The sequence below is a fragment of the Talaromyces rugulosus genome, chromosome I (genome assembly GCF_013368755.1).
Source record: "Talaromyces rugulosus chromosome I, complete sequence".
In the NCBI taxonomy this organism is placed as follows: Eukaryota; Fungi; Ascomycota; class Eurotiomycetes; order Eurotiales; family Trichocomaceae; genus Talaromyces; species Talaromyces rugulosus.
This window is the reverse complement of record NC_049561.1, coordinates 1,789,754-1,809,985: the sequence shown is the minus strand read 5'-3', so window position 1 is coordinate 1,809,985 and position 20,232 is coordinate 1,789,754. Positions and strand designations below refer to the sequence as shown.

General features: G+C 48.3%; 7 protein-coding genes across 7 annotated transcripts; 1 reads left to right on the top strand and 6 right to left on the bottom strand.

Annotated features, from left to right (window-relative positions):
- Nucleotides 1–2,571: 2,571 nt before the first annotated feature.
- TRUGW13939_00610 (uncharacterized protein) lies at nucleotides 2,572–3,160 on the bottom strand (the record flags this gene model as incomplete). Its single annotated transcript, XM_035483817.1, has 3 exons — nucleotides 2,572–2,793; nucleotides 2,867–2,983; nucleotides 3,047–3,160. 3 exons carry the CDS (start codon nucleotides 3,158–3,160, stop codon nucleotides 2,572–2,574), a joined length of 453 nt encoding a protein of 150 aa, XP_035339710.1.
- A 465-nt stretch (nucleotides 3,161–3,625) lies between these two features.
- TRUGW13939_00609 (uncharacterized protein) lies at nucleotides 3,626–4,992 on the top strand (the record flags this gene model as incomplete). The annotated part of the gene is made up of 3 exons (XM_035483816.1): nucleotides 3,626–3,703; nucleotides 3,768–4,256; nucleotides 4,321–4,992. The coding sequence occupies 3 exons, from the start codon at nucleotides 3,626–3,628 to the stop codon at nucleotides 4,990–4,992; spliced, it is 1,239 nt and encodes a 412-aa protein (XP_035339709.1).
- Nucleotides 4,993–5,353: 361 nt separating this feature from the next.
- Nucleotides 5,354–6,565, bottom strand: TRUGW13939_00608 (uncharacterized protein; the record flags this gene model as incomplete). Its single annotated transcript, XM_035483815.1, has 1 exon — nucleotides 5,354–6,565. One exon carries the CDS (start codon nucleotides 6,563–6,565, stop codon nucleotides 5,354–5,356), a length of 1,212 nt encoding a protein of 403 aa, XP_035339708.1.
- Nucleotides 6,566–7,396: 831 nt separating this feature from the next.
- TRUGW13939_00607 (uncharacterized protein) lies at nucleotides 7,397–11,173 on the bottom strand (the record flags this gene model as incomplete). The annotated part of the gene is made up of 6 exons (XM_035483814.1): nucleotides 7,397–7,691; nucleotides 7,759–7,819; nucleotides 7,873–7,936; nucleotides 8,500–8,563; nucleotides 8,976–10,731; nucleotides 10,789–11,173. 6 exons carry the CDS (start codon nucleotides 11,171–11,173, stop codon nucleotides 7,397–7,399), a joined length of 2,625 nt encoding a protein of 874 aa, XP_035339707.1.
- Nucleotides 11,174–12,399: 1,226 nt separating this feature from the next.
- On the bottom strand, nucleotides 12,400–14,337 carry TRUGW13939_00606 (uncharacterized protein; the record flags this gene model as incomplete). Its single annotated transcript, XM_035483813.1, has 3 exons — nucleotides 12,400–13,856; nucleotides 13,927–14,140; nucleotides 14,209–14,337. The coding sequence occupies 3 exons, from the start codon at nucleotides 14,335–14,337 to the stop codon at nucleotides 12,400–12,402; spliced, it is 1,800 nt and encodes a 599-aa protein (XP_035339706.1).
- Nucleotides 14,338–14,887: 550 nt separating this feature from the next.
- On the bottom strand, nucleotides 14,888–15,582 carry TRUGW13939_00605 (uncharacterized protein; the record flags this gene model as incomplete). The annotated part of the gene is made up of 2 exons (XM_035483812.1): nucleotides 14,888–15,444; nucleotides 15,516–15,582. 2 exons carry the CDS (start codon nucleotides 15,580–15,582, stop codon nucleotides 14,888–14,890), a joined length of 624 nt encoding a protein of 207 aa, XP_035339705.1.
- Nucleotides 15,583–16,179: 597 nt separating this feature from the next.
- Nucleotides 16,180–19,974, bottom strand: TRUGW13939_00604 (uncharacterized protein; the record flags this gene model as incomplete). The annotated part of the gene is made up of 5 exons (XM_035483811.1): nucleotides 16,180–17,052; nucleotides 17,113–17,376; nucleotides 17,452–17,762; nucleotides 18,152–19,549; nucleotides 19,611–19,974. The coding sequence occupies 5 exons, from the start codon at nucleotides 19,972–19,974 to the stop codon at nucleotides 16,180–16,182; spliced, it is 3,210 nt and encodes a 1,069-aa protein (XP_035339704.1).
- Nucleotides 19,975–20,232: the final 258 nt, after the last annotated feature.

Here is a 20,232-nt window from a genome sequence, read left to right as displayed (position 1 = left end):
TATTGATATATTTAGCGAAGATCCATGAATATGTAGCAATTGATATCAATTGATGGAGAACATACAACTGTATATTATATTCATGTTCTCAGAGTTTCAATCGATAAATAATAACTTAATAACGTTGAGATTAGCAATGTTTGAAGAAAAGACCGAATACTTCTCTTCAAACCCAAAGAACATTTTATGGTGCTATACATACATACCATATTCACAGAAGACTTCTAAAACAGTTTTAACATATTTGGGATTCAAAAAAATCAAGGCTAGAATCTAAGCTGTAAAACTGTCATTGATGTCCTTCGTTGACATAAACTAGGGGCTAGCAGCGTTGAGTTTACGACCCCTACATGTATGCACGGGAAATAAGTAAAAATAAGCTGCTCCCTGGCGTCAGATATACGACGACGGGAGCTATCCAAATTACTTCTATAAATGCCAAGATAGCGAACGACACCATTCTCAGATACTAATTAAGGATCGGCGGCGTTTCGGAATATGACTGCAGGAAGTAGGCAATGTCGACCCAATCAAAAATATACATGGCTGCTCGGAGAGCCATTTCATGCTGGTCGGTAAATAAAACACCACAATCACGATTACTGATATCATATTTTCAGGTCCGCGGTGTAGCTGTGACATCGGCGACCGCAAGCAATTCTATCATAAGTTAGGCACGACTTGACGTTAATCTAGGACTACGAGACCATAAGGCCTTAGTGTACCTGAATCTAAGCTTGTTGCAGTCTAGTTCCAGTTGTACAACTGTCATTGACCCATTAACATCGGCGGCGATCGGATATGGCATTCTTTTTAGCGTCGAATGGGTTTCCTAATGGAGCCGACTTTTCCATGCGGAGTTCACTAATTGAGGTTGCAACTTCAAACCAATCAATTTCAAATGCATGCACTTCTCATGCTGAAAATGTGTAATCGAGCCACTTGCGGGGTGATTTTTTAAAGGCTTTGGACACTCTAGTAGGGGGAAGGAAGGGAAGGAAAAGAACGACGGAAAGAGGTGCTATTATAATTCCTATCTACCACCGTTTTCAACCACAAACAAAACAGTATGCCAAACACTGGCAGACCGAGCCGTTCCTGCCATGCTTGTCGACAAAGACGTATCAAGGTGCACTTTTACCCAAGAACTCTCCCCGTCTAATGTTTGTCACTAATGATCGAAAGTTAACAGTGCGACCTCACGCGCCCAGAATGTGGGCAATGTCTGAGAAAGGAACAACTGTGTCCTGGTTATCGAGAAGAACAAGATCTTGTTTTTCGAAACGAGACTGTTGATTCGTTCCACTCTAATATGAAAGGAGAGCGTCACCACGCACGAAAAAAGAGCAATGGAGATTCGAATCTTTTGGATCGACCGGTGGAGTTGGTTGTTGATTGCAGGGAAGATCCTTCAAAGTAGCGGTTTTTGAAGGTTTTAATAGACCAAATCTATTTCCTGTTGATAAATCCCTTACCAGAACCATGGAGCAACTCCTCGATGTCTGTTACCATGGCCTACCTGAAGATGCCTTGCACATAAATACAAGGTCCAGAGATTCCGGATGGGATATCTTGACAGTTACGCTAAAAGACCTTTGGTCTCTTGGGTAGTCAATCTATGTTTATTATAGGCGTCAATAGGATACACACACCTAAGGGCCGATAGACTTTAATCGGCTACAAAGTCCGGATTAGTTCACTAGAGAAGACGGCCCAAATTATTCTGAGTCGTGATAAGTGCGTGGTGACTAATGTATTTGTAATTCTTTTCTTTTATTCATCTTTGTCTCTGAAAGCGTCTGTAGACTCTGTACTAGTAAATTCACATGACAAGAACCGGCAGGAAAAATCTCTCAGAGATTTTGTCATGGAGACATAGAGTACACGGCTATAGTAAACTATCAGGCAAACTGTCTCGACGAGTTTAACAAACCAAGATAGTCATTATTTGATGAAGCCCCTGTCGTGGACTATATAACAATAGTGCTTTTCATATGTTGGACATATCACCGAATAAAGACTCTCTTAGCATACATCCTTGACCAGCATGCCCAAACGTCTCTTCTTCAGATATTTGGGCCCATGAATGAGTCTCAATCTAGATAGTTAATGAAAATGTACCTCGGGACCTTGATCATTTTCATATCATGTCCCCTCGAGTTCTTTGTGGAACCCTAGGCCTGGTAGATAGCCGAAATATACTAATTGACAGGTTGACGTTGCATTTTTGTCCCGTCAGTTACTGTTAACGTTGCATAATCTTCAAGAGTGCTACAAGACGGCAAACTCTACGAAAAAGGAAAATATAGACCAGGAAAATATAGCTTTCTGAATTGCTACGTAACCTGCAGGGACCTCAAGCTGCCTGATAAATATCTCGACAGATCCACTGAACAGCATTGGCGCCCTAACCCATGCTGCCATTGACCGACTGCGCACTTTTTGTTCATTATTTGACATGGAGGATGGTCGTTTCGAAGGAATTAAAGATCCAATGCGCCCGAATAATAACCAACGTCCGAGTTTTCCGACTGTTGTCTATGATTTTTGATTTCAAACGGATCGTTGCATTTAAGCAACAAGCTCAACGACACCACCGGCCTCGTTGATCTTGCGCTCAGCCTCCTTGCTGACGTAGCGGGCCTTGACGACGAGAGGAACGTTGGGGAGACGACCCTTTCCGAGAACCTTGGCGTAGCCGAGAGGGAGGAGGTCGAGGACAATAGCCTTGTCGGCCGGGGCGTTGGCGCCCAGGTACTTCTCGCGGGTCTCCTCAGGAACAAGAGTCCAGAGCTATCGGTTGAAATCAGCACACACGGTCCTCCCATTGACATCGATATCCAACATTGGATCGGATTGAATTTACCTTGTCCAGGTTGACGGCGGGCTTCCAGTAGTGGTTGCGGAGAAGGTGGAATTGTCTCATACCAACCTTACCGAAGTAACCAGGATGGTACTTGTCGATGTTGGTACGGTGGTGGTGCTGCGAAAATGTTAGTTCATTTGACTTTTTGTTTCAAAATCATCACGGAAATCCTCTGCATACCTGACCACCGGCCATACCACGACCACCGGGGTGCTTCCTGTGCTTTCCGACACGTCCATGACCGGCGGAGACGTGACCGCGGTGCTTCCGCGTTTTGGTGAGTCTGGTAGGCATGGCGACGGCTGTGTTCTGGGTTGTCGACTTCCGGGATGGAGAGAGAGGCTCACTCCAGATGTCGGGGCGGCGAGGAAGGGTCGATTGGAAATTGTGTGTTCTTCGCTTAGGGTCGTATCGGGTTTAGTGCCGGGCTCCCTTCTGTGAAAAATAGAGTTGCTCCGCTCCGTGGGCTGCGATTGGACAGTGTGGTGTGGGGACCTTATCCGCTGTGATCTAACCGGATCGGGTCGGATATTTTCTTCCCCCGCGTCATGCCTTCAAAGCGCTACGTTTTGCATCTACACCTCTCTCTTGTTGTTCTTTCAAATCGGCTCTGGATTATTTTTTAACTTTTATGGATCATAATTGAATTGACTGACATATTTTTTTATTTTAAAAACCGCACTTATTCCTGCTGAATTCGTGTCATTTTGCGATTTTACTGCCCCTCATCGGCTTCTTGGGCCTCCTACGCGACCGAACATGCGTCTTATCAAAAGCAGTATTGAGCACAATGGCTCCGGAGCCGTTACTCTATGTCCGGATGAACCAGAGGATATGGTTTGTCAAACTCCGCCAAGAAGAAAGGAGAACATGACGCTCTAGATGCTAACCGTACATGTAGTGGCATGCATACAACCTCATTCGACCGGATGATCTTCTACGAGCGACCGCTATCCGCAAAGTCACTACTTCCCAGGACAGCGGCACGACTGTATCACAGCGAGTGCATCTAATGCTCCAGATCCGAGTCAAGGGACTCGATTTCGACCCAAATAGTTCCCAACTACATGTCAGTGGACAGATCATGAATGAGACCCAACATACGCGGGTAGGACAATACCACACCTTAGATCTCGAACTCCACCGGAATTTTACACTAGAGAAAGATGTCGGCACCGAGGGTGAAGGGGTAGGGTGGGATAGTATCGCTATTGATATGCTCAAAGACGCCGTTGACGACAGCGGTAAGAGGCGGGCAGAGGCCGTGGCGGTGGTGATGCAAGAAGGGCTCGCGCATATCTGCTTTATAACGCAGTTTCAAACACTCCTCAAACAAAAAGTCGAAATGTCAATTCCTCGCAAGAGAGCTGGGGGAGGTGACCACGACAAGGTCAGTCATACCGCCGAACTACATATTTCCTCAGGATATTGACATTTGTATGTGGCCAAAATAGGGGTTATCGAAATTCTTTCAAGTCACACTGGATACGCTGTTGCGCCAAATTGAATTCAACACAAGCATAACGGCAACGTCGAACAACAACAATGGCAGCGAAATTGTACGGCCAATACTGTTGGCCTCACCGGGTTTCGTCGCAGCTGGATTTCAGAAGCATATACAGTCGGTAGCTTCGACGAACATGCCGGCTCTCAAGCGTCTTCTGCCTAGTATAGTCGTGGTGCACTCTGCTTCCGGTTATCTCCATGCGCTGTCGGAAGTCCTCCAGTCGCCTTCCGTCAAGACGTTACTATCGGACACCAAATACGCCCGAGAGACAAAGCTGATGGATGATTTCCTGGGCCATTTACGCAAGGAGACCAATAAAGCGACGTATGGTCCTCGCGAAGTCGAGTATGCCGTTGACCAAGGTGCTGTCGGAAGGGGTGGAGGTGTTATCATCATCTCCAATCGACTGTTCCGTTCACAAGACATCGCACAGAGAAAGCGCTGGGTTGGACTAGTCGACCGGGTTCGCGAAGTCGAGGGTGGAGAGGTCCGAGTACTCAGTTCAGATCATGAAAGTGGTAAAAGGCTTGATGGCTTGGGTGGGATTGCTGCGCTTCTGACTTTTCCAATTGCCGACGACGATCTCGGGTCTGATAACGAAGATGAGAATGATTTATAGATACAACACATTCTGGGCAGCAGGCTGTCGAGACACATTAGTGTATGAAAATATATTATAATTTACTACAAACTTGCGATAAGGGCCATATCTATTGATTTAGAAACATTAATTGATTGAAGACAAGACATCTGTAATGCGGAAAAGAACTTTGTTATCGTTGCTCGTTATATCATGATTCATTGCACAAGCCCCGTTGTACAGGACGCCTGAAAGCCTGGGCTATTCAACAGCCTGTACATCCCGAAAATTTGTACTTGTATTTGGAAAGCCTGCGCACTCATCTTCAATGCGAAAAAGTCACCTAACCATGCAAACGCGATCTTTTAATGTAAGAACGCAGGACTTCGAGAGAGACGTGTTAGGCGTTGTTTTTTGTCATGTCATCGAGATCCTTCAGCTCCTGTGTAGACAAGTCGAGATCTCCATAGTCATCTTCGGTGTCGACATGGATCTCAAAGGGCGCCTCATCCTTGGACCCAGCATGGTCGTTTGGCGGTTCTTTCGAGGCATGCCGATCTTTCTTAGGAGACGTCACCTCTGGGGCCACTTCGTCGTCGGAGCCACGGCTTGACAAAACATCGAGGACTTGACGAGGTCCCGAAGAATGAGATGACTGGCTTTGCGAGGACTGGCGGCGTGTAATCGCTGGCTGCGGTGGAGGTAGTTGTGTCTCACGGCCGTCGCGAGGGAAGTTGGGATGCCAGTTTTCCTTGTAATCGTCCCTTTCGCTGGTTTCTGCGCCTGCGCAATTCTGAGCTTGTCCACGCTGAGCGGTGCGATTGGGAGGAGAAGGCATGGCGTGTGTGTTTGATGCCTTGTATGGTGCTTGATAATCTTGCAGGGTAGGCGCGGTGTTTTCGAGGGTCTGAAGGATAGTGGTGGGGTCGAGGTCCTCCAAAAGATGGGCAGTGTCGTCTTCAAAAGACTCACAGAGTTTGTTTGTGTTCATATATAAATGGCCCACTTCCCCTTGGGAAATTGCCGCCTTGCTGTCTTCAGGTGCAGTTGCTCGGCAGTCACTGTGAAGAGCACGAAAGACAGGAACACCTTTACTGATAGCATTGTTTGTGCATTGTGAATGCTCTTCCAAAACCAAGTCATTATCAAACCAGTCATCTTCAAATTCAGTCTCTGTATCATCATCCTCAAGCTGAGCAGCTTTGTCCACTTTCATGTCTTGTTGTGGTATATCCACCACATTCTCAAAGCATGGTTTTGTTGGTGTTTCTTCTTCTTCTTCTATATCATCTTCCTTATCCTCTGCTTTCCTCTTTCCAAAAAAATTCAGCATCAATGGCTGACTAGCAGTAATTTTCGGCCCATTCGGATGCGGCAAGCCGAGGCGTTTCCGTTCCTCTCGTTCTTGGGCCTCCTTCTCGGCCTTTTTTTTCTTGTTGGCAATCTTCTTTTTCTCTCGGTCTCGGAGTTGTTGAGCTTTCTTCTCCCGCTCCTCTTCCCTTTCAATCTTCTGGATTTGAGACGCCGTGAATTGAAATCGCTTGTTGGATCGCTGGTATCTGCGGCGAACGGTTCTTGATTTTTCGAGAACGCGACGCGGCTGGTCGGGCATTATTATTATTGGGGTTCGATTCGCTTCTTCTGGCGCCAATGCCGACGTCGGACTTGATATAGGAAGTCATGGATATGACTGTGCCCTTGTGATGGTTGGCAAAGAAATATAAAATGTATTGCAGCTATACATTAGGACAGTGAAATGGCAACAAACAAACATCGGAAACATAATGCGGCAGAAACGCGGGCGGTGAGGACCACCACACCACCAATAATACAGGTACTACCACAACTATACAATACTCTAGGCAGTTAACTCTACGAATAATAAGTGAATCACAATACCAAACAGGGATTGGCATTGACAATGTAAAAGAGGGAAATTTGAATGATTTCTTTCAGATTGACTGGATTCTCATTTTTTTTTTCTGGTTTGTCCTGACTAGGCCAACTCCACTGACTCCATTTTCATGAGACTTTGAATTTTTGGCATAGCACGTATCTTCACAACATCCCCACTGGACTTTTGTTGAAGCCCACACGGTTTGTCCAAGTAGTACCGCATAAACCATCCTCCTAGCTCCATCGGGCTTTTCTTTTGGGCAACATTCCATAAAGCGTCACCACCAGACCACGTTTCAAGGCAATGATCCAGTTTCATACATTGATAGTTTTTCCTCGTAGCATGATCGAAGGAAAAAATAAAACAATGATTTAAGAGAGAAAATAGCGCGTGGTGAATCTAAAAGAATAAAAAAAAAGGTTGTAAAAAAAGAGAAAAATGGGGAGACATGAGCGTTATGATTTGAACACCGGGATTTGGGAAGAGATAAAAAGGCGAGTAATTAATTATTTTTTGTTTTTTGTTTCATGAGGAAAACAAAATAATTTACTCATCATCCTCTTCCTCCTCCTCTTCCACGGCGGTCTTGGCGATACGGTCCAAATCACGTTGACCACTCTGGGTGATCCTTCGGCCACCCTTCTCCTCGTCAATCTCAACAACACCGATCTTCTCAAGGGACTGGAGCACACGGCGGTCGACCTGGCCAGAGGCGTCGACGTGGTGGGCGGGGGCGGCACCGCGGTTCTTCGTCGATCCGTGGACCTTGCGGAGACGGCCTACACCGACAGTCTTGCGGAGGTAGATGTGACGGGCGACGGCGGCGGCACGAACGTAGAACCTGATGAACACACAAACAATTAACATTGACGCCTTTCGATAATCACACACACAGCGAATCGGCATACCAGTCAGCGTCCTGGGGAGGGAGCTCGTTGGAAGGAGAGGTCTTGACAGTGTCGACCCAGCCTGTGGTCTTGATTAGTATAACGTAGTCTTTTGATCTTCGGAATTCGACATACCGGGAATTGAAAGCTTTCCCTGGCGCTTCAAGAAAGCGGAGTAAGCCCCGATGAACTTTTGGGCCTGCAAAACACAAATTCATTAGTTCCCATTTCCCCAATATTGTGTATTCAATCCCCAGCAACAAAAGCATCGAACTGTCCCTCCCTCTGCTCGTAGTCCCTTTCCAGAAGAGTGGGTGAATTCGGACATGTGAATTGTATGCCCACACTCATGTCGGTTGACCAAATTGAATATTCCAAACACGGCTCATGACATCCCAAACGCATGCCGGCATTGTTGAGAATTCCAATATCCCGTCGCTTGTAGGTTTTTTGCGCACATATCACAGAGGAGACGATAGGCAGAGATAGAGACACAGAGAGAGAGAGAGGCCGAGCCATTGTTTGCTTCCAAGTTCGTTCGATATACGACACTCCTTTTGAGGGGAAAGAGAAGGCATAGGGAATCCTTACATCGACGTCCCGGACTGTAACACCACCCATGATTGCGACTGTAGTCTGCAGTTCTCTGTCGAAAGAGGGTGAAAAGGGGCGGTAGGGACGTTAAGTCGTTTGTCGTCGTGGTCGAAGAAAGCCTCGAAAGTTTCGCAGTACGGGAACGACGCTCGAGATTTGTGGGATTACCTCAGCCAATTTTGTGCGGGCGGGTTTCGCTTGTCCTTTCAAGGTTAGCGCCGTCCGTACAGAGCTAGTCCATTTTTAGTCAGGCACTAACAAGTCACGTGATACGCTTACGATTTATTATGTTTTTACGACAGAAGAGATTCTTTCTGTAGGTAAGAAAAAATTAATACTGGTGGATAGGCACTTTAGAGTGTAGAGTTTGCAATTTAAAACTTCTGGCCACGTCCAAGTACTGACAGACTCGGTAGACTCAGCTTGGAATCAATAACAACGCCTTAGGATAACAATAGTTCTATGTACAATTCCAGGTATCTTAGCACGCATCCATGTATACACCCCTTTACACCCAAAAGAGAGATGGAGAAGGAGAAAAAAAATGTTCATGTCCAATCCGGTGCCTGTGATCCAAAAAGAGAAACCAAAAAAAAAGTACACGGGGTCTCAATTGTGCGCCGCAAACCATGCATCATTCCAACGTGGCGCTTCGTTTCAAACCAACGCAATAGCGAACAAATAACGTATCTATAAAGTGATCATGTCGGATTCCAGGGGGTCGACATCTTTCAAACTCGTCAACGGCGTCCTGCACGCTGAAGCCTTTCCTCTCGATGAGGTAGCTGGCGATGAGGAACCCCGTTCTATTAAAACCGTAATGGCAATGTACTCCGACCAGCGGACGTGCAGCTGCCCCGTCATCACGCTTCTCCATTGTTTCAGTAATTTCTTTTTCTAAATGATCCACTAGTCCGATGAAATCCCGGGTTTCGTCTGGTGTAGGCGGGATTTTGGACACGGTAGGGTGTTTGTGGTAATGGATTCCGCCATTCTCTAATTCATTCGGGTCATAGACTGGGTTCTCATGGCTGATATCAACCACGGCATAAATCTTGCCTTTCCACTCCTTCGAAAAGAGCACTGGGTTATGATGTTCGTCCACTCCTCGAAGCATTTTCATAGCAATAAAGGTATCCCCTATGGGGCTAGAGGTGGGAGGAACCTTTTGCCATTTGACAAGATTCTTGACATCCCACTTTCCAGAAGTATTGAGATGTTGAAGTTGCCAGCCCAGGCTAAGACGGTGGTCAATATGTTTATGAAGAAAGTCCTGGATCAACCCAGCTAATGTTCGATAGGTCGCACGATCATAGAGAAGGGCATGCGAGGCCGGTGCTGGGAGAATCCTGGCTTTGACGACTTTTCCTTGGGCAGACTTGGTGTCTTTGGGGGGTGCCTCAGACGCATCCACTCCATAAACTTCCTCGTGAGCGCGAGGATCGACAGGCCCTATTTCTTCCGAATCCTGAACCCGAGCAGCGTCGGGGATAATTGCGTCGTTGGACTTGGTAATCTTGCTAGATACTCCATTCTGATGTTCAAAAAAATGCAAAATCTTGGTGACTTCTGCGGGTTTCGTGACCGCGTCTGCTTCTCCGGCTATAAGCAAAACAGGTGCTTGTATGCCGACCCAAACTGTTTGACCTGGCATTCCCCCGATAGGTTTCTGCCTGTCATACTTGGGAAGGGTGCCCCAAGCCATTCTTCGCCACACAGAGCTTTTGCTTTGTGCGTTGAATCTTACTTGAAGCTGTTTCGTATCAGGGTCGGCGTTCTTGCCCACAAAGCGAGCAACACTTTGGCTTTGAATGCCACCTCGACGATCCCACAGGCGCCACAGATCAAATATCGGAGTAGGGATCCAAAGAAGCCTTCGAAAGAGGGTCACCTCTTTTGCAGTGGGGGGTGCGGCTTTGGGGCAAATGGAAATAACACCTTGGATGTGAGATTGTAATGTACTGCTCACTGGAGATGTTGACGACGCCAACAATGCCGACAAAGAGCAACCCAGGCTATGCGCAATCAAAATGACCCCTTGGCCAGCAGCCTTGTCGCGGTGTTCCTCAATTGCAACAGCGAGCAGTTCCACCAAGGCTTCAATTGAATATGCATTCCATGAGGTGGGTGAGAATTTCGACAATCCACAGCCAGGTAGATCGATTCCAAAGCAGGGCCCAATGTTGGATAGACTGGTCAGGAGATGGTGGAACTGTGCTAGAGAGCCGCCTAAGCCATGGATAAAGACGAGTATGGGTACTGGCGCAGGCTTGGACGGAAGCTTGCTCATATGAGGGTGGGGAGAGAAGAAGGTGCGGATCGAAGGGTAGGTGGCCACGGATGTGGTATAGGATCGATAGGTAGAGTGCTTTTTCAGCAAGCCTGGATCAACGTATTCGTCTAAGGACAACCGTCAGTCGTGTACAAGAAGACAGAACATACAGAGCTTATACTCACCATCTCGGGAAAAGCGCCGGTAAGAAGTCGTATACTCCTTCTCGTCGACAGTGAGTACCTTGCGCACAGAAGAGGACCCGTCACTCTCCTCTTCAGAAGACACCGGGGTTGCGGTAGTGTGTTTGCGGCGGCGCTGATCCAGCGCCTGTGTCTGTTTAGCATCGCGCTTTCGAGCCCAACGGGCCGACAGCAGTCCACAGCCAGCAGCCATTGTAGCAGCGCAAGCGGTCCAAAACACCAGGTTCGACAGGTCTATGTGCGCATCGTAGTTGTTCTCGGAGTAGTCGTTGGACAGGCGGCAGTACCACTCGCTGAGGATAGCAACGGGTCGGGCAACAATGGACGCACTCGAGGCAGCGAGCGAGTCTTTAAATACCGTCATCATCGGTCACAAAGAAGTCGCCTAGGGGAGCGACTTATAAACCATGCGCCACGGCGGTCGTCAGCCTCTCTTCCAAGAATTGGGCACCCCTTCCAGCGCTAGCTGCCTTAGCCAACTAGGGCTTGGGAGCTTTCCCCGGGATCCCAGCGTGTAATACTAAGAGGAGCCGGGCCCGTGGATCTGGGATGGAATGCGACAGGCTGATGGGGTCGCGTCGTCGTAGGGGAGAGGGGCATTGCCTTGGCCTCCTTTCGTCTCAGCGGTGTGTCAGCTCTTTGAGAGAAGGGCTTCGCTTGAAGGCGATCGACGAGCAGTGAAACCCGGATAGAGATCTTCGATGGAGGGCGAGTTGAGAATCCGTCTGTCAGCACCGCGATATGGCCAATAATGCAGAGACGCCGAGACTGGTGCGCGCGTCGCTGGCTGGCTGCCGGTCTTGGCGTGCGCCGGAATCGCGGATCCGGGCGGGCCGGGGCCGTTAGGGGGCCTAAGGCATCCAGGCTTTGTTTGTTCTCCGATGGCTCTCTTGATCTCCTGATCCTGATCCTAACCACCGCGCACGGCGTGGCAATGCTTTGCCCACTGATTGATCGCTGAACCACCAACCGGATCGACCCAGGAGACCGGCCGGGCCGATTTAGAATGCAAGCGAAATTGCTTCCTGCCAATGCCCAGCGATCCTCGACTCCGTACGCTTGGACTGGACCACGAATTGCCGGCATTGGATCCTTGAGGCTTAAGCCTTACGCTATATCACACTCTAGTCTATACTGGTGCGCCTGCGGGTCTGCAATGGTTCTAGAAACGGTTGTTTTGGATATTAATTACTCCGTACAGAGTACAGTCAGGCAGACTACAAGCAAATGGTATGCATTATCCTGTTTGGTATGGTCCATGTTTTAAATCCAACGTCCATCAAAGAAGATGTTATGACTCGGAAATTGGAATCAGACAGGTCAACAGTTTGTTTTGTGCTTTTCCCCCTTTTTCATTCCGGTCTGCACCAAGAAGCGCGCACAGGAAATGCACGTGGATAGCTGCATCCACATACTAGTGAGATGCTCGCCATGGACACCGCCTCTCTTCAGGAGACTCGGCTGCATGCAGATCAATCTATAGCTACTAATTCGGAACTTTCACCGCTTATCCATCTTCCCAACAGTCTGGCCGCCCCCATTATCCTTATCTTTGCTTTTTGCTCTACTAGGACTCCGTAGGCTAGTAGCATCTTAAAACAAATCTGTCATTGCTCCGTGGGATGCATCGCCGACTAGTCTGGCATACTTGGCCAGCACCCCCCGCGTCACCTGCGGTGTGGGTGGCTGCCAGTTTTTCAGTCGTGCCTGTATCTCCTCGTCCGAGACATCCATGGTGAGCTCATTGGTCTCTGCGCTGATGGTGACCAGGTCTCCGTCTTGTACTACTGCGATTGGACCTCCTACAGCGGCTTCGGGCACGATATGTCCAACAATGAATCCATGACTGGCTCCCGAGTATCTGCCGTCTGTGATGAGGGCCACGTTGGTGAGCTTTGCCCCCATCAGAGCAGCACTCGACTTGAGCTGCTCCGGCATTCCCGGTCCACCCTTGGGGCCTTCGTAGCGAACAATCAGAACGAGGTTCTCGTCGCGAGGGATCGCACCCTTGGTCAATGCCTCGTTGAGCTGTTGCTCTTTGTTGAACACCCGCGCCTTGCCAGTGAACTTGAGTCCTTCCTTCCCTGTGATTTTGGCAACAGCGCCCCCGGGAGCCAGGTTGCCTCGGAGAATCTGCAGATGGCCCGTCGCCTTGATGGGGTTGTCCAGCGCACGAATGATGACCTGGTCCTGGGGCAGCGAGGGGAAGGCCTCGACGTTTTGAGCCAGAGTCTTGCCGGTTATCGTGGGGATGTCGCCATCCAAGAGACCAGCGGCAATGAGAAGCTTCTGCACCGAGGGGATGCCTCCAATCTCATAAAGATCGGCCATGTAGTATTTGCCACTTGGAGCCAAGTCGGCAATAAAAGGGATTTTATTGCTCACTCTCTGTACGTCGTCGAGACTAAAGTCCACCTCGGCAGTGCGAGCCATGGCCAGAAAGTGAAGAACGCCGTTTGTACTGCCACCCAGGGCCATAGTCATGACAAGGGCGTTTTCAAACGACCTTTTGGTAAGCAGTTTGCGAGGCGTGATATCCTGCTCTATGCAGATCTGGATGGCGTCGGCCACCTTGACACACTCTCGCATTTTAGACGGCGATTCCGCCGGCGTAGACGAAGAGCCCGGCAAGCTCAACCCCATAGATTCAATCGCCGTAGCCATCGTGTTAGCTGTGAACATGCCGCCGCAAGCCCCGGCTCCAGGGCAGGCGTGCCTCTCCAGATCCTCGATGATCTCGTCTTTCGTCTTGCTGGTGTCGCCGCCGTCGTCATCCGGTTGACGAAGCGTGTCGTAGGCATAAGCACCAGCTGCTTCGAAACAGGTGGAGACATTGATGCGTTTGCGGAGCAGACTGGAATTGCCCACGGCGATTGTGCCGCCGTAGATCATAATGGAAGGCCGATTATGCCGCGCCATGCCCATGATGACACCCGGCATGTTCTTATCACAGCCGGGGATGGCGATGCACGCATCATGGTACTGAGCACAAGTCACCGTCTCGATGCTGTCGGCAATCAACTCTCGAGTCTGCAACGAGAATCGCATTCCTATTACATCGTGTCAAAACAAACAACTTTCTATAACTGTATCCATGATGAGTGACCATTTAAAACCCACCTTCAGTTCCCATAGTAATCCCATCAGAAACACCGACTGTATTGTATTGCCAGGCAATAAAGCCCTTCTCGCTGACTGCCTTTTTAACAGTCTTTCCCAGGTCCAAAAGATGCATGTTGCATGGGTTTCCTTCCCACCAGACGGAAGCAACTCCAACCTGAGGGCTTTTCTTCATTGCATTCCTGTCTGGCACGCCAGCAGCATACAACATTGCCTGTGATACGGTGAATTACTGTTAGTAGTCAAAGTAACGTGGTGAAAGGGGTTTGTTTTGCTTCGCACCTGTGCAGCTGGAGAGTCATGGCCGCGAGTGAGCACTGTTGAATACCGATTCAGCACCGGCGTTCCGTCTTCGTGTTTTGACCCGCTGGGGGCCGGACTATAATCGATATATCGTGCTTCTTGAGCCATCTTGAGGCGTGGTATGTTGGACTCCAAAAATGTTGTGTTGGGGTACTAGGCCGATATATCGGAGATGCGCGGGGTCAACGTTGAGTGTTGATTGGACTTCCCCGTCGTACCGAAATAAAGTATGCGTTTAATGAAATATGTTTGAAGTAGTTTTAGAAGAACAAAAGGAAGACATAGAACAAAAATAATAGAAAGAAAAAAAACTCAATTGTAAGAAGAAATGAAAATGGGCCCCGCATCGGCCTGCTTCTTCGGCCAGAATTCCGGTCGCTGCAAAATGCGGGGGTGCAAAAGCTTCACCAATGAGAGACTGGAGATAACCAATAAAGCCAATATAAATCGTAATGATTTTTATGGTAAGGTTATTGTTAGTTAGTTAGGTACATATACAAAACTGTAGCTCTCTGAACGAATGATTATCATCACATTGGTTACAATACATGCTTTTTCCCCGGAATTTGAGAGGAGAGTGGTATATACATGACCCATGAAGAGAAGAGATTATTAAATTCAACCACAAAGGAAAAAAAAAAAAAAAAAAAAACCCCCATCAGATCAAACCAAACCCAACTGTAGCACCCAAAGCAGCACCTATGGCTGGAAAAAGACCCCTAAACGCATTAAGCTGAGCCCACTTTCTGAGCAAACCCGGAAACTCGCTGTCCTGCTGGTCACGGTGTAACTGCTCCTCACTGCTCAAAGCAATCAACTTCTTCTTCTCTTCTTTGCCGCCTTCCTCATCAACGACGAGTTTGTCGTCTCGTGTCACATACGGCTCGATCTTTTCGTTGACAGGGAGAATTAGAACACCCGTGATAGGCGCAATCATCACAACTAGACTCGCAGCAGTAAAGTACAGGTTGCTCATGCGGAGTCCTCCATGCGGGTCGTCGCGAACAGCATATGCGACATATGAGTAGAGCAGACCCGAAGCTGCGGCCATGGAAGGGAAGATAATCTTGCCAGCGTCGTATGTGGCCTTCCACTGATGCGCCATATGGGACACTGCGGACCCGGGTGTTACTTCGCGAGTGCGACCTTTGGTGGCATAGCGAGAGGGGAGGGTGATGGCAGGGATGGTAAATACTGAAATTCCAATGATGCCGCCTACAGTTTCGATGGGCGTTAGAAGGGGATATAGTAGATCTAGGCTAAAGAGGGTTGTAACGTGTACGCACCGGATGCAGCGGCTGCAATTATAGTAGCGGCAATATGCGCGCCTTTGACGAGAGTGGAATCTGACATGGTTCAAATGTTGTGGTAAAGTTGAGGTTGTCCAGATGTCGTTGAGACAGGAGGCGTTGCATGTTGAGTTGGAGGTTGTATTTATTACGTAGGCATTGCATATGACACCTTGACTAATCCGACAACACTATAGAACAGGAGCAAATTAACTGAAAGAATCTCGCAAAGTCATTTAGATATAATCAGTTTTCATTTTTTCATGCATAGCGTGGACGCTTCTATTATTGACAAGTGCTCGACTGGCAAATAAAGTCAGCCGAAATCCATTTTAGCTCATAGCAGCACACTGACAACGAGTGTCGCTGTTTAGAGAATAATATTTCACCATTCCTTGTTTAGGCGACGTGTTGTGTCAACCTGAATAATTCTTTCCAAGTCTAGGTCTTTCTGCAAAGTTGCGAGCCACGGCTTGGAATAATGATTATAGCCATTAATGCTTGATATGCCATACAGCAGTCGTATTCGGTTGGCTATGAAGTTCACGCCTGGCTAAGATCCAGAGAACTCGTCTGTTTTGTTTTATTAATGGCATAAAAATGCCATTTTGATCAATGTTTAGGCGTATTAATTGCATTGGCTTATCGACGCCGAGACACATTACTTTGACTCGGCCGGTTCGTCATTCGAATTGTCCTCATCCAAGGGTTCGCGTTCGACTGTAGACCATGTGTTTGAGCCGTGCAGCGTATCGTCATCTGCTTCAAAATGAGCTAAGCGGTCGACTTCCTCACGGTCCGTATCGAACGCCGTCTCCTCGCTAGGTTGTGCCTCCACAGTTTCATCTGCGACTGCAAATCCAACAACTTTCCCGCTTGTAGACTGACGCGGAGCTTCTTCGAGCACATTGCCATTCCATGGTTTGCACTGCTTGACAATCTCGCCACAGCGCAGACATATCCAGCCTTCTCCTTCTTCGGCTTCTAACCGCTCGGTGATGCAGACGAAGCAGTAGATACAGCCACACGGAATCGTCTCATACGGATTGGTGATATCTGTTTGGGCCGACCCAATGACACCACCTGAAGAGGCCCCAAGAATATCAGCCTCTGACGTCGCCGCCGGGTTTTGTTCATTGTAGCAAATGGCACATGTGCGCTCCGGAAGGAATGCAAGCTGCCCTTGTTTCTCGGATGGGGTATCGTTATCGTCTGAAACTCTCATTGCTGTGACCGCCTTTTTCCAAGCCCGGGACACCCAGCGTCGCCAGCGACTGATGCCAACAAGAGGAAGAAGAAACAGGAGAAACTCCGTAAACGCATGCCAGACCAATTGGCGATTTAAATATTCGAAAGAGACTTCACGACTGACTTGATTCGAGGGAGGGGCAAGTCGGATTCGAAGAATTCGGTCAATCAATGTCCGATACCGTCCATTGACAAGGAAGACCAAGAAAGACGCAAAGGCTGCAATAGAATGCGAGGTTGACACTAAATTTGTGATTCGAGAAAAGAGGCGGATATCTCCCGACGGCTAGTAATAATTAGTTCATCCGCAAAATAAATAAATGAATAATAAAAGTATTCTTCATACCTCTTCGTAGCCATTTTCGCGGTCAATCAACCAGTTTTCCCATTTTTCCCATGCGTACCGTCCGCCGACAGTGAATAAACCATAAAGCGACTTTTGCCACTTTGTTGGCGATGGTGGTATGAGCGACTTGCTGCGGCTATCGACATACTGAAGACCTTGCAATGCAGCTCCATATGAAGCGTTGTGATCCCATATGGAAATTTTGAATAGAAGCGCGCGGAGAGCTAGTTGGATTTCGGACGACCAATCATCACGGATATGAGACTAGTAGAGAAAAAAAAAAGATGTTAGAAATAAAAACGACAAGAAAAGTCTTCCAGACAGAAGTTCCGCACATACCCCAAAGTACTTGAGGGCTTCTCCAACCTGGCCATTCAGTAGACCAAGCAGCTCTTCATCCAAGAGCTCCGCATCAACCTGACCGACTCGGAATTGCGGCCGTGTACCTTCGCGCCCCTGAATTTGATTCCAGGCATGTACCCCCGAGCTAGAAAGTCGATTTAGGGGATATGGGAGTCGATCGAGTGTCGCAGGATTGACGCGCGACGCACGTTGCTGGTCCGCCAAACGGGTACGAGCTTCTGCCTCCAAAAGGCGACGCCGCTCGAGCACCCTTCTTTGGGCGGCGGCGAAGTTCGCAGAAGTCATCGCTGCACCATAGTTGTTTAACGACGCAGATAACGACAGTGTCGATTGGAGAGAAGGAACTTGGCTTTCCGGGGAGACACGATCAATGCGACTGCCAGTTGCCGCGCGCCGGGCCGAGGTCCAGCGTCTCCACGTGACCCAATGCGTCGATTGCGGCGATTCAAATAATAATTCAACATGAGAAATTTAAAGTAATAATCTATGAAAAATATCTATATACTGTGGTATTATGCACAAAAGTGACAAGGCTATAACAAAATCTAGGCATTACAAAGTCCTCGTACATCGTCAGGAATTGTCCAATCTTTCATGATATCATTGCGTGATTGGAATTGCATCAACAATCCCGCTTCGAGATGCCAGGCAATGTGACAGTGAAATGCCCACATACCAGGGTTATCGTTGACAAAGCGGATCAAGGTCCACCCAAACGAGTCGACCATCACTGTGTCTCGACGGAGCGGGTTGGTCAGGTTAAAAGAGTCGTAAGCGCTGTAGTCAAAGTATTGCTCTTCAGAAGTTGCTATGACCCAAAACTGATGTCCATGGAGGTGAAATGGGTGCGAAGAGTCGTCAAAATTGGTCACAAGAACATCGACCACAGCGTAGTTGGGCAGGTCTATGATGTATTGGTTGGATAGCCCGTAACCTGAAGCGACTCCGGTCTGATTGAAAGTGGCATTACCAGCCTGAAGTGCTGGAACCACGACATTGAGGGTGGGGGTTTCAGATTGATACCAGGTTGAGCCGTTGATATAAGCTCGATCTAAAGCATACTCTCTGATTGAGAAAGCAAACTGGAGACTGAAGAAGAGATCGGCCTTTGGTGCTTGCTGTGGTTCAGCAGGGACCAGGAGAGTAGTATTCATGTCCACACAGAGTACATTAGGGTCTTCACCTGGCCATTCTGCTGAAACACCGGAAACCGGGTCTGAAGTATCGTTCGTGTAGCTGAGGATGCCTTTGATATTTGCGGTATTGAGTACTGGGTTTGAGGTAGTGAAGCAGTACGTGTCCATTGTTGCACGAATCCAGTAGTTATTCGCAGACTGATTCGCGTTCAAAACGACAGAATAACGCTCAGCAACTGCAATATCCAACCGATTCACTCCGAGAGGCTCGACCATGGTAGAGTCTGCCTCGATAACAGACAATGTATGATTGTCCACTGCGAACTGGAACATGCCAAAACCACCGGCGTTGATGATGCGGAACCGATATCGCTGGTTTTGCTGGACATTAAATTGGGCGCGGGTTGAGTTTTGATAGCATGTATGTCCATGACTAGGGTCTAAAGTGGAACAGTTGAAGTAGTTAGCCCCTTGGATTAGCCCATTGTCGGGGACTGGTTCATTGTTCTCATTGCCCGGGGCAAGATAGTCGTCCACATACGTGGCACTCATGTTATGATAATAATCATTCAGAAGCACAACATGATCATGATCATACATCTCCCGGTAGCTAGCTTCCTCCGGAGCATGGATAATCAAAGGTCCAAAAAGACCGTCCATGTACTGTGTCTTATAATGCGAGTGATACCAGTAAGTGCCATACTGCATGTTCACGGTAAAATTATATAAGAAGCTTGTGCCAGGCGGAATTGGACATTGGGTGATTCCAGCAGTGCCGTCCATCCAATTGGTCCCATTCTGATAAAGTCCATGCCAGTGGAAGGTCACTGCTGCCGATAATTGGTTTGTCACGTTCACCAGCACCCGGTCGCCTCTATTTACGCGGACCAATGGCGCTGGATACTGCCCGTTTACAACGTACAAAGATCGGAGAACGCCTGTTAGAGGAAGAAAGTTAGCATAGCGAAACGTAGAGCGCGCGCGTTTCAAACAGCTCACCATCGGGATATCCTTCTATCTCCGAAACTGTAAAGTCAAAGTGGCGTGTGGTCGGTGGCGCATTAATGTCCCACGAGTTCATATCCAAGATATACTCTGAGGGATCACGTCTCCATGATGGCGGTGTCGACGATGTAGGTGCCGACGACGACGATGGACTCGAAGAGACGCTCTTGCCATCATGTTTTAGCCCGAGACCTAAGCCTGCACCCAACCCAATGGAAAGAATGACGAAGAGCGCGAGGGAGATGATGACGAGGAGGAACAGCCTTTTCCGACTTGTTTTCGTCGGTACCGGGTCGCTGTTAACTGGAGGCATCATTTCGGACGAAGATTCATTCTGCTGGGCGATTTTATTGTCCATGAGAGCTTTCACTTGGTCTGCCCCACTGGAGGACAGGCAATCGGATTTCCAGTCGAATAAAGGAAAAGAATCCCCCTTCAATGCGACAAAAAGCCGGTTCTTTCAAGAGCGTTATTGTCTCCGCATGTCTATGTTCTCGAGTCACGAGTCGTTACTCTGTACAAGACGACTGGTCAGCGAGGTACCATTGCTCAAAGGCTCACATTTCACGCGCGATTTAGTGTCAAAAATGGGCAATGCGAATCTCGCTTTCAGCCC